Genomic DNA, 13,479 nt, shown 5'->3' with positions numbered 1-13,479 from the left:
GTAATTTAGCTGGAAATGAACCAAAGTATTTCTGGTTGCTGATTATCCACAGAAGGCTATGGATTTCCTTTTGCAGCTTATCTATTTCATCTTCAACAGACTGCTTAGCCATCCCCTACTTAAAACTTTAGGCACTAGGTCTTTAATTCAGTTATTCCACTTCTCTTCTTAAACCATTTACTTTCTGTTTGTTCTGATTCTGTTTCTTTAATGAAGACTTAGGAAAAGTAACACATAACAACAGGGCACTAAATCAAGTGATAAAAACTCTAAAGTTAGGCTAAAGGAAGAGAGTTTCTTCTTATACTGATTTTTGACCAATTCAAAAGTTCACTAATTCCTGTGCCCACTTTACTTTTTAAGAATACATAGCATGAAGCAAGAGAGAGGCATGGACATATATACACTACCAAACGTAAGGTAGATAGCTAGTGGGAAGCAGCCGCATAGTGCAGGGAGATCAGCTCGGTGCTTTGTGACTGCCTGGAGGGGTGGGATAGGGAGGGTGGGAGGGAGGGAGACACAGGAGGGAAGAGATGTGGGAACGTATGTATATGTATAACTGATTCACTTTGTTATAAAGCAGAAACTAACACACCATTGTAGAACAATTATACCCCAATAAAGATGTTAAAAAAAACAGAATACATAGCATGCTATTAATATACATTTTGGGGAGGGGGAGAAGAAATTAAAAAGCACACTAAAAGAAAAGCAGTAAGTGCAGTAATGTGTCAAGGAAATCAAATTATGTCTAATATTTTAAAAGTAATTTGGGGCTGCTCTGATAACCTGGGACCAAGATCAATTCCTGTAAATTCCCAAGAATACATCAATACATGCATTACATTCTCATTAATTCCTTAAATCTTAAAAGGCAAGGTGAAGGTGACAATAAAGAACCTTCCCATCAACCCTGTGAAGGGTATCTTTAGCCAAGAAACATCCTACCATTGTCTTTGACATTGAAAACCCCAGAACTCCATAATGAAAGGAAAGAATCATCAGAAAGAAAGAACAATTTCCTTATTCTGGACGTGAACAATTCTAGTTAAGAACAGATCACATAGGCTTGAACCTCTCCTACCTCTATGGAACTATACAGATGCCGGGAAAAGCTGTACTCAATGAGCAAGGCTGTGAAGTTCAACACAGCCAAGAGAAGCATCTTCAGTTGTTCTCTTTCTGGCCTATCACACACGAGCATCCATGACATATTCTCCACTGTCTGTCCAGCGTCTGCCAGAATTCCATCAAAGCGGTCCAACAGATCCACCCAGTGATATAACTCGCACTGGAGAGGGGAAGAGAAAGAGGAAGATATAAGAATAAGGTAGGGCTTCCCTGGTGGCGCAGTGGTTGAGAGTCCGCCTGCCGGTGCAGGGGACACGGGTTCGTGCCCCGGTCCGGGAGGATTCCACATGCCGCGGAGTGGCTGGGCCCGTGAGCCATGGCCGCTGAGCCTGCGTGTCTGGAGCCTGTGCTCCGCAATGTGAGAGGCCACAACAGTGAGAGGCCTGCGTACCGCAAAAAACAAAAAACAAAAAACATACATGTGCTAACACCGGGAGACACCACAAAACTCCTACAGCTAGGTCTTCAAAAGGAGAATTCTGGCTACCTCTGAGGTCTAAAAACACAAGGACTTTCCCTGCCAGAATCTACTTTATCTGAAGTGCTCATTTTTAGAGTTATCTAAAGAAGAGTCTTTTAAGCTAAGAGTAAAAATCCTGAGACTATCTCAAACTCATATTGTCAGTCAAACTAAAGGAATTTTGTGGTTGAGATTCTTTATCATCACCTGTATAAACATTCTTCATCCTTGACTAGCAAAATTTTCCTTTTACATTTCTTTCAAAATTTCCTTGGCAACCATTCACAGGCTAAAAATTACTGGTCTAGAGCTGTGCCAGACACACACTAGATGCTTATTAAGTAATTGCTGAATGAGGCTACCTCATTTTGGTTTCTCTTTTGGGAGTATGGGTTTACATACCTTTCCAATGTTCCATGTTTTGATCTGCTGCAGTTCCAAGAGGAGTTGCTCATCATTACAAACTTTGAGTTTGTCTATTAAGGCTCTGCAGTCTGCAGGCTGAGAAAAACAAACAGGTATTCACAAAAGGGTGTTTTGGAATATGAGGGAGACACAACAAGGAAGAATAGGAAAAAAAAACCCTTATGTCAACACACTCAATGATTTAACTTTTGATAGAACGCACTACTTAAGTGGAAATTTGCCAGATGATCACTTGAGATTAATACAGAAATCTTATAATGAAACAATCCATCTGTGTATTTTTTTAAAACCTGGATGAACCTGTAGATGTAGACAAACTACTTGGAAGTGTACAGACAACAGAAATAAAGGAAACAAGCTAAATATCAATAAAAACAAAATGAAGGAATCTGTATCATAGTCTGAAAGTTAACCAGAATGCCTGATAAGAAATGTTCAATTAGAGGAACACTGAGGAGCCCTAGTGAATTCACAAAGGTGAAGATTAGCACTAGCTATATTTTTCTGCAACATTAAACCGTCCAATTATAGGAGGCAAAGAATTTCTGAACTGTGTAAAACTAGGACTCCATTCTTACTTGGGGTTTCCATTTCCATATATTCCTGCTCTGTTTTACTGATGAAAGGGCCTGTTTGTCAGGTAACAAGGTGTGGATTCAGAGTTCATAGTAAGTTTCCAAAAGTGGAGCTGGTGGCGGGGGGGATAGAGACTGGGACAGAGATGCTGCTACTAATGGATGGCAGCTGGAAGTGATTACACTTGCTCTTTGACTCTGTAAAGCAGTATGGTATCCTAGGAATGGGCCTAGATTTGGAACCAACCAAATCTGGGTTCAGTTTTTCGCTTGATGTTTACAAAGTTGTTTGATCATGAGCAAATCCAACCTCTTAGCCAGTTTTCTTACCAGAAAAAAGACCTAAGAACCACCTTGGAAATGTGAAGCTCAAGTGTTTGCATAAAGCACTTATCTCACATAATAGGAGCTTAAATACTGAAAGACAGCTTACTGTTACAAAGAGCATGGACTTTAGAATTAGGTAGTTGGTAAGCTACCTCTTTGAAACTCAGCATCCTCTTCTGCAAAATGAACTTAACGTGACCTATTTACCCAGCAATGTTGTGAGATTTAAACTAGGGGCATTTTCAGCAGCCAAAATGGAACGTGGAACAATAGGGGCTTAAGGGCAAATTTTTTTTAAGCTAAGTCTGAAACCTTTTCTCTCTCTAAAGTAAGCATTATTAAGATCTATCTCAAATTTCTGTGGTAATTAAAGGCATGCAAAATTCTTGGCATAAAACCCTTCAACAAACCAGACCTGCACTTTTTCTTCCTCTCCTTGAAGTCATACAGGTTGAGGGAGAGGTAGTGAAGTAGTAGAAACAGATAACAAAGGAGTGTGAACCACCTGCTCATGCAGTTCACTTGTACCTTCTGGACCTACCTGGGCCTACTATCAAATATACCACTTCAATTTCTAATGGACTGCAACGATGCAGATCCAATTTTATGATTCTGTGGGTTAGATAACACCCAGTTCATGACAAACATTTGGGTCCTGTAATCATTTGGTATCTCATCATCAGGCATTCAGTCTTTATCAAGGTCCAGTAGCAAGCCAGAAGCTGCTTTTCTGCATGTCAGAATAGCTGTTGGCAGAGAATAGCACGGCCAAACTCTACCCCCTAGGTCTTAAGCTGTGATTCTCCTATTGGGGCTTGCCAGAGGCATCCCACAGCATCTTTGGCCGACACTTAAGTCAGACACCTGGATCTACTAGGCCATAATGTCCACGGAGTAGGGCAGCTTACATCATAGCCTGAACCTTCTGCAGTCTTCTCTAGATCCAAACACTACTATCACTTTAGAAGTTATCCAGTAAATGGATCAAAACAGCATGCCTAAATGTAATACATGCTGGCTCCAAAATCCAAAGAGGCACCCCATACACTGTTCCTCTTTCTTCATGGTGTGTGGTACAAGGTGCAAAAACATGTCTCTCACTTTAGAAGGGAAATTTTGACACTTCCCAGAGCTTTGAACCCCTAGAAAATTTCCTGACGTGGCAGGCCCTCAACCTTCAAAGGGCACTCTCTGGCACACATGCCTAAGGCATCTAAAGTGTTTGTGCTTTCTGTTCACAAGCCCCAGTTAGCATAACAGCATCAATTTAACGTACCAGCACCGCGTTGTTTTATCAGGAGTATCAAGATCCCTATGGACCTTGTAGTCTGCAGAAGGCACCAGGGACAAAAGTATATCTTTACCATCTTGTCCCTGCTGCATAAATGCAAACTGAGTGTGATTTTCCTTACTCATCGTAGTGCAAAACAAAGCACTTGCCAGTTCAATGGCTGCATACCAACTGCCATGGTTTATATTGATTTGCTCCAATAAAGATGTCAAATCTAGGGAAAAAATCCTCTGCACAGCTGCCGATACATAAAGTGATCAATAAATATCTTTCTTGTGCAGTCACTATGGAAAACAGTATGAAGGTTCCTCAAAAAATTAAAAACAGAACTACCATATGATCTAGCAATTCCACTTCTGGGTATTCATCTAAAGAAAATGAAAACACTAACTTGAAAGGATATATGAACCCCCATGCTCACTGCAGCATTATTTATAATAGCCAATATATGGAAACACCCAAGTGTCCATCGATGAATGGATAAGAAGATGTGGTACATATATACAATGGAATACTATTCAGCCATAAAAAAAGAATGAAATCTTGTCATTTGTGACAATATGCATGAACCTTGAGGGCATTATGCTAACTGAAATAAGCCAGGAATCTGTACATAAGTGTGACTCCAACAACAAATCTCTAACAATCTACTAGGTAAAAGAAAAAGAAATTGAATTTCTCTGATTATCTACAGGGTTGAATTATCCTGGAAGTTAAATGACTTCAGGCAAGTTTTCTTTTTGCTCTTCAGTTTCCAAAAAATTTGAGTATGTTAACTGTCGAAAATTCTAGATGCCAAAACATATCAAAAACAAAATGAAAAGGAAATTAACAGGTATGTAAAATGAATATACTCAATATGTATGGCATATTCAATAAGAAACTGACGTTACAACGTCAAATACAAAATAAAACAGCATGAGCAGACAACTAATATAAGGCCAATAAATGTGGAAATATATGTATTAATGCATACAAATCAGAACAGTGAAATATTTTTTCTCCACCTATTAACAAAAATTTAAAAGATAATCTGCAATGCTGGAGAGGATGTACGAAGACAGCACTTCTCATATTCATTAGTATAACACTGAATGAAAAGGGCAGGAGAACTGCCCATGCAATACTGGAATAAATATCAATAGTGATACCCTTGGGTGATACTTGCCAGGTAGTTACAGTTTTTAAAAAGCCAAGTGGCTTGTATTTAGAAAATGAACCAACTAATTATGTGCCAGATACTTTGCTGAGCAGCTGCCTCACATCAAGGAGGGAGGAATTTTCAACCCCATTTTACAGCTGTGGAAACCAGGTAAGTTAACTCTCAGACACAAAAATCTAGTAAGATTCAAACCCATGTCTAATTCCAAAGCTTGTGCTCCTTGAACTACAGCACATGGGGTCTATGGGAGTGTCATAACAATACAATACTGTCTTAATTTCAGAATGCAGTTTAAGCAGGCCAATAGAATATTGGACAGAAGCTGGGATTTCTACTGCTGACAGAGGATCAACTGACATGGCCATCCAATACACAGGTTAATATAGGTTAAGCTGAACTGTATGATTAAGAATCAGTAATAAAGAAAGCTAAAACACTGGCCTCACAAGAAATCTAGTGAGAAAGGTGTTACCATTTTAATTTTCTAGATAACAAAATTGAGAAAGATCCCGCAAATACAGACAGAATTTGAATCCATACTTGCTCTTTCCATTATACCATGCTGCCTTTCAATGCACAGAAAAAGCAGCCAGACAGCCTACTTCAGGTACATATAGCTATAAACTGTTTAGTGCTCACTCTCCACTGATCACTAGCTTATTCACCTTTTTAACCAAGGGAAGTTCAAAAGAAAATTTGACTGTTTCAAGACAAGTTGCTGTTTTACTGCACTGTGTGTGTATAAGTGATGATATATTTGGAAGATCAATATGAGTGAACTGACGGCAAAGATTTTTTTCTGAAATGAAAAAACAGGCAAACTTTTGGATACTTACAGCCTCAGTAGGTGTCTTTTTCAGTTTAGTCCTGTCTACTTTCATGTTTTCGATTTTCTGTTTTATGATCTGAAAAGAAATTCCCCAAAAAGTGAGACTTAAAGCTGCAAGCTTGAGCTCTACATGCTTGGACATAGACAATATAGAACAAAGAGCATGCAAAATGTTTAAAGTAAAATTGGAGTTATGATGCAGGCCAACTCAGAGGCACAGATACCAGGTAAGGAGTGGTAAACAATCTCTCCAAATAAAACTGGCCCACATTCAAGTTACACAAGCCTGTAACCAACTTAAGCCAAAATTAAAATGCCCCCCACCCTGACCTCTCAAACTCATACTTGAAAGTAAGAGTAAAATGTTTTAACACACCTCAGGATGGAAAAATTCACCATATCCTGCAGCTTTTTGGAAAACTCAGCAATTCCACTTCCGGGAATTTACCCAAAGAAAATCATAAGAATGTATATAAATATTTAATAACAAGAATCCATACTGCATGACCATGTATAACAGTGAAGAAGTGAAAAGGATCAAATATCCAAAATAGGGTTGGTTTAAAACAGACTATTACACAGCTGTTAAAAACACTGCACACAATTACATAACAGCAAAGCTGTTCCTGGTGAAATAAAAAGGTTACAAAACACATTAAATAGTATAAACCCATGTTTAAAGAAAACAGCTTAGAAGGGGTATGCATCAAAATGTTAATTTAATCTAACCAAAAGGATTATGTATGAATTGTTTTACCTGTGCTTTTCTGTATCTTTTACTGTTTTAACCCATAAAGATATATTATGTCATAAGAACAAAGGAAACAAAATACTTTTATTTTTTTCATTAGAAAATGAGGTATAAGATTCCCACTAGAAATATCCTGAGCACAGAACACAATCATTTTACTAAGGTCCATCAAGATGCTCCGGCCAAGGCACAGGAAGAAATAAAGGTTTCCTCCATTAGCAACTAGCACATATGCAAAGGAAGAGGTGAACTGCAGGGCTCTTTACCTATAATAATGTATTTGCTATACAGTAGTCACTGGGGGGTCAATGTCCCTCCTCCAAGAAGGCTGGCATAATATAAAGCTGACCAAGCACAAGTATAAATTTTAGGCAGCTTTTGGTCTAGAGTTAGTCCAACATGCTCGGTATTTTGGAAATAACATGTATTTGTCTGTATGGCTGGCATCCATTCAACCAATGGGCATTCAGAAAGAGTTGGTACGAAATCCAGAATATATTCTAAAATGTTGCTGTAGGGATCATTCCTGAAGAAAAAAAGATGTTTCCCCTCTAAAGTTCACATTTAAGGTATATGATTCCAGATTACTTTTTAAAAGAATTACCTCAGCATCTAAGAGAAAATAAGCAAGATGCCTTCTGCCAACAACCTCCAAATATCTAAAATGAGGCCAACAGGATCCTGGCAACAATTTGATACATGTAGTGGAAACTATAAGTGAGCTACTTGTACACTTACTCTCAGGTTTGCTTTGTCTCACAAAACCTCACACCAATTACTTAGAGCAAGTGACTGTCACATCATTGTGGCTGTAGTCATTTGTGGAAGGCTATTACATTGCCTCAGCTACAGGAAGTAGCAGTTAGCCCCAACACCATACAAACCGAATCACTGAATTCTCTCCCTCCAAAATTAGGAGCAAAGAAGGTCTGCTCTCTCCAGTTTCATTCAACACAGTGTTGGAAGTTCTAGCCACTGAAATAAGGTAAAAAAAGGGAAGTAACAGGTATACAGATCAGAAAGAAAGAAAACTGTCCTTATTTGCAGGTAACAAAGGATTATCTAAGTATAAAATCCCAAGGAGTCTACAAAAAACTCCGCAGAACTAACAAGTGATCTCAGCAAAGTTGTAGGATACAAGGTAAACATACACAGATCAATCATATTTCTGTATACTGGCAATGGACATGTGGACTCAAAACTTTACAACACCGCTCATAATTGCTCAAAAAAAAATTGAAATACTTAGGCGTAAAAATAACAAAGCATGTACAGGCCTTGTATGCTAAAAACCACAATATGTTGATTTAGAAAATCAAGACCTAAAAATATGAAGTGATACACTATGTTCATGGACTAAGAAGACTCATATTAAAGACAATGGAACTACAATAGCTCAAACAATTTTGAAAAAGGAGAGGGAATCATTCTATCCAATTTTAAGACACACACACACACACACACACACAGAGCTACAGTAGTCAAGACTGTATACACAGTAATAGAGGAGGGATAGACACATATGCCAATGGACCAGAATAGAGAACCAAGAAATAGACCCACACAAATATGCCCAACTGATTTTTGACAAAGGTGAAAAAGCAAGACAATCAAAGGATATTTTTATCAACAAATGGTGCCAGACCAAGTAGACATCTATAGGCGAAAAGATGAACTCTGACCTCAGTCTCATATTTTATATAAAAATTAACTCAAAATGGATCATGTGGCAAGGATGTGCAGAAAAGGGAACTCTTGTGCACTGCTGGTGGGAATGTAAATTGGTGCAGCCACTATGGAAAACAGTAAGGAGGTTCCTCAAAAGATTAAATATATGATCCATCAATTCCACTTCTGGATATTTATCCAAAGGTAATGAAAAAAACTAACTTGAAAAGATATATGCACTCCCATGTTTACTGCAGCATTATTTAAAATAGCTAAGACATGGAAGCAACCTAAGTGTCCACTGATGGATGAATAGAGAAAATGTGGCTGTAGACAGATAAAATGTACACCACATTTTATGTTTTTATATATATTAAAGATATATAAAATGTAATATTATTCAGTCTTACAGAAAAGAAGGAAATCTTGTCATCTGCGATAACATGAATGGACCTTGAGGGCATTATGCTAAGCGAAATAAGCCAAACAGAGAAAAGACAAATTCTGTATGATCTCACTTATATGTGGAATCTCAAACAAACAAAACCCTCAAAAACCAAAAATACAAAACTTATAGATACATGAAACAGATTGGTGTTTGCCAGAGGCAGGGGCTGGGGGGTGGGGTGGGTGAAACAGATGAAGGTAGTCAAAAGGCACGAACTTCCAGTTATAAAACAAAGAAGTCATGAGGATATAACGTGCAGCATGATGACTATAGTTAATACTGTATTATATGTTTGAAAGTTGCTAAGAGCAGACCTTAAGAGTTCTTATCACAAGAAAAAAATTGTTACTATGGTGATGGGTGTTAACTAGACTTATTGTGATCATTTCACAATATATACAAATATGGAATCATTATGTTGTATACCTGAAACTAATATAATGTTAAACGCCAATTACATCTCAAAAAAGAAAAAAAAAGGATGATGGACTTAAATGTAAAACTATAAAATCTACTCGGAGAAAATATTTGCAAACCATACATACTATCTAGAATATATAAAGAACTCTTAAAACCCAACAATAAAAAAAAATCCTCCAGACCAAGAGCACAGACTAAAACTTGTGCAAATAACCAACTCACAACGATTTTACTGGTTTAAAAAAATGTAGATGAAGTCACTGGCAAATCTTCACACAAATATGTATCTCACTTTAACTAAAGCTATTTTGACTTATTCTGTACCATTCAAGGGTTTGGGTTGAAAACAATAGACTCTGGCTAACTAAAGCAAAAATGTGATTTACTGGAAGGGTAACTGATAGCTCACGCAATCAATAGGAAAGCTTAGAGATCCACATTCAGAAAACAGACAGAACCAAGGAAGCTAGGCATCCTGGAACTACAGCCAAAGACCTCCCACAGACACAGCTTAGTTGGGGGTGCCTATGCTGCCAACACCGGACTCTGGATGCCTAGAAGCTACTGCTGGTGGCAGTATGATTTCTAAATGGTCTCAGGTATTTGCATCAGTGGCTCTAGATGCACTGTCCCAAGTGTGAGCATCTGATTGGTCAAGCTGAGGTCCCATGCCTATGCTCTAGCTGTCAAGGTTCTGGGAGAGCAAGTGCATTTGGCTTTTTCAGTTTCCACATTGTTCAGGTTCCAAATTTTTCATAAACAGATTCAGATGATAGACACCCAAATAAAAAAAACAAGCCAAAACAAATGAATGATCAAGCACACGTTCCCATAACAAGTACAATGTTAACCTGGCCTCTATAATTTTGTTGCAAGAAATACCTGTAGTTTAAAAAAGAAAGATATCACTGCCTGATATCAATTAGGAAGATATGTGAGACATCAATTAAGAAAATTCAAGTCTTTTTTGTTCCTGTTCTATTTCTAAGCTGGTTTCACAGAAGGAAGGGAGAATACTTTTTGATTGCCCACTACAAACCAGATAATACTTAGGCTAGTGTTTCTCAAAGCATTCTAGAGCATCTTGCTCCATGAAGACTAGGTTCCAGTAATTTAGGAAATGTTACAAATTTCTCTTCCTTTAGGACAGTCACATGGCTGACTGACATTACTAACAGCTCCAAGAAATCCCGGGTAAAGGAAACTTAATAGGACACAGAAACATTTTCCCTCCAGGTGGCATCTACTGAGAGTCCAATTTAAGAATCCCAAAGAATACACTTTGAGACATGCTGCTCAGGGGCCTCATATTTGTCTTTCCTACAATCCTCACCATTCAAGCCAAGTTCTTTCCCCATTTACAGATAGAAAACTGAGGCTCAGAGAAATTCAGAACCTTGCCTGGTTAGTGAATGTTGGCTCCAAGATCTAAATCCAGGCCCTTCTGACTCCCAAGTCCATGCTTCAATAACATGCTGTTCACTTTATTTACTAGTTTTACAACAATAAATGCTTGCAGATGAAAATACAAATTTGTGATAAATTCCTCTACACTGTTGGATCCTATTGTTCAAAAAAAATATTGTAAGAGAGGAAGCTGGGACACAAGGTGAAAAGCTGAGATATTATCAATCTCACTAATGATGGAACAGTAACTAGAGAATGAGTTCTACCTAATGCTTAGAAGTTAAACAGATGAAAATCCCATTACATAAACAAGTTTCTAACAAAAAGAAGTTAATTCTAAACAAATCCCTGGAAATAGCCTACTGCCTTTGTTGGGTCAGACCAGAACTCTGTGCACCAAACAATCTCTACACATAATAAATATTTCTTCCTAAACTCAGGTTAGAAAGATCAACTTTCAGAAAACTAATGAATTATTATGAATCACCATCTGTAGCGATTACCATTACACTTAAATACTTCCATTTAATTAACCATTTCTTTTTTCACTCCTTCATTCCCCCCAACTTCACTTATCTTTGAAGTTGGAATCTTGGTTTTATAGGGTTTACATCAAGACAAGAGGGTACAATTAAAATACACTGAGGGAAGTCACTCTTTAAAGGGTAACTCACTCTGTAGTAATCACCTCCGGTTGATCAAATTTAGAATGACTTTCAATATTGAAATTAGCTTAAGGGCAGAGGACATCTATAGTTCCAAATCTGGGTCAACAGCAGTTGAGTACAGTGGTGGACTAGCCTTACTATTCAAAGTATGGTTGAAGGATCAGCGGCACTGATATCACCTGGGAGTTATTAAAAATGCAAAATCTCAGGCCCCACCCAGACGTGAAGAATCAATCTGTATTTTAATAAGATCATATATTAAAGTTTGAGAAGCACCAGATTATAACACAGGCTCCAAACCAGGAAACCCAGGTTAGAATCCCTGCTATTATCAACTTACTCACTGTATGAGCATGGACAAATCAGCGTATGTGCACTTCTGTTTTCTCAACTGTGAAATATGGATAATGGATCTCCCCACTTCCATACTCACTTTCATCCAATCCATTCTCCAGACAGCAGCAAAAGTAATCTTCTTAAAACATATATCAGCTCACGTTACTTCCTTGCTTAAAACCTTTCAACATTTTCCCTACAATTATTTCCAAATTCTAACCATGACCCAGAGGGCCCTGGCATGATTTGGCTCCTGGAACTCTCTCCAATCTCCTCTCTGCACAACCACATTAGTCTTTCCGTTTAGTTTCTGGAACACTCTAAATTGTTTCTGGCCTCCAGACCGTTACAGGTGCTATTCCTACTGGAATGCTTCTGCTCCACACTCATTCTTCCCACACCTAGTTCTATTTGATAAGTTGACTTTAAACTAAGACCCAAAGCGGCTTCCCAAGGCAACCTGCCTAAAGCTGTCTGTTACTTTTTTTAATGATAGTAACCCTACTTATTTCTCTCATTGCAAGTATCAATTAGTGTAACTGGTTTGATTTTCTACAGTGTTAAGCTCTCAGCATCTAGCACAGCATCTTCCATGTGATAGATATGCAAATATTTATAGAATTGAGTTCAGGAAAGAAGTATGCACTGACAAAAAAAATCTGTGATTGTAAGCATACAGACAGTACTTGAAGCCATGGGAGGAGAATCCAGCAAAGGAGAGGCTGGTGAGGTAGAAGCAAAACTAGTTCATCACGGCATCATGAAAGACACAAGATGGCAACGCTGATCAACTGGGTCAAATGTCAAAATGAGGTATGTCCAAGAAAATGTCCATTGAAATTGGGACTAGAGATAACTTGACAAGCATTAGTTCCAGTGGCGTGGTTGGAAAGGAAGTCAAACTGGAATGAGTCAAGGAATCAATAAGAAGTGCGGCAATATAGATGGCATGTGTAGAACACTCTTGAAAAGGCTGATTGTAAATACAAGCAGAAAATTATGGGGTCTCACTGAAAGGCAGAGGGGTAAGGGAGAGGAAAAGGAGACAATGGAAAGAAAATCCCTAAGAAAGTTGAGGGTAGGGGACTATTTAGAATCTCACTATTTCACCTTAACATAGTGAACACTTACGTGGGTTTTCAACAGCAGAAATAGTACTAACCAGAATTAGGACAATCCTCTTCTTAATCTCTTAAAACTTGACTGAGTGTCCCTCCTACAAGCTCACACTATACCCTGTACCTATCACTCCCTGACATTAATGAGAAAATGTATGCCACAGCGTGAGGAAGAAAACCAACCAACCAACCAACCAACCAACCAACCTTGGGAAGGGAAGAAATATACAACATTATCAGTGGTTGCCTCTAGGTGGCAGGATAACACAGTTTTATTTATGCTTCATGCTTTTCCGAGCCTTCCAAATTTTCTATAATCATGTATCCATTTATAATGAGAATTTTTCTTTTGTACAATTTTTCTTAAGGTAGAAAACAGTGGCCCCTGAGCCAAAGGGCATGCATCAAATTAAGAAAAATATTCTCTAAACAAATGTCTTGGATTGGCTGCTGTTGGCT

The 13,479-nt window shown here is 38.2% G+C and overlaps 1 protein-coding gene across 8 annotated transcripts in view; it reads right to left on the bottom strand.

Annotated features, from left to right (window-relative positions):
- The window catches only part of HUWE1 (HECT, UBA and WWE domain containing E3 ubiquitin protein ligase 1), a 143,367-nt gene that overhangs the window by 109,918 nt on the left and 19,970 nt on the right, over positions 1-13,479 (bottom strand). For all 8 annotated transcript variants that reach the window (XM_060138841.1, XM_060138846.1, XM_060138845.1 and 5 more), the window contains 3 exons: positions 6,212-6,280; positions 1,997-2,095; positions 1,088-1,294 (listed from right to left, as the gene is read on the bottom strand). In XM_060138841.1, coding sequence (XP_059994824.1) covers positions 1,088-1,294; positions 1,997-2,095; positions 6,212-6,256 — 351 coding nt within the window. In that variant the 5' untranslated portion in view covers positions 6,257-6,280. The remainder of the gene's footprint in view (positions 1-1,087; positions 1,295-1,996; positions 2,096-6,211; positions 6,281-13,479) is intronic.

This window comes from Lagenorhynchus albirostris, chromosome X, assembly GCF_949774975.1.
Source record: "Lagenorhynchus albirostris chromosome X, mLagAlb1.1, whole genome shotgun sequence".
Lineage (NCBI taxonomy): Eukaryota > Metazoa > Chordata > Mammalia > Artiodactyla > Delphinidae > Lagenorhynchus > Lagenorhynchus albirostris.
The sequence above is the reverse complement of the archived record's forward strand: the minus strand, read 5'-3'. Positions and strand labels throughout refer to the sequence as shown.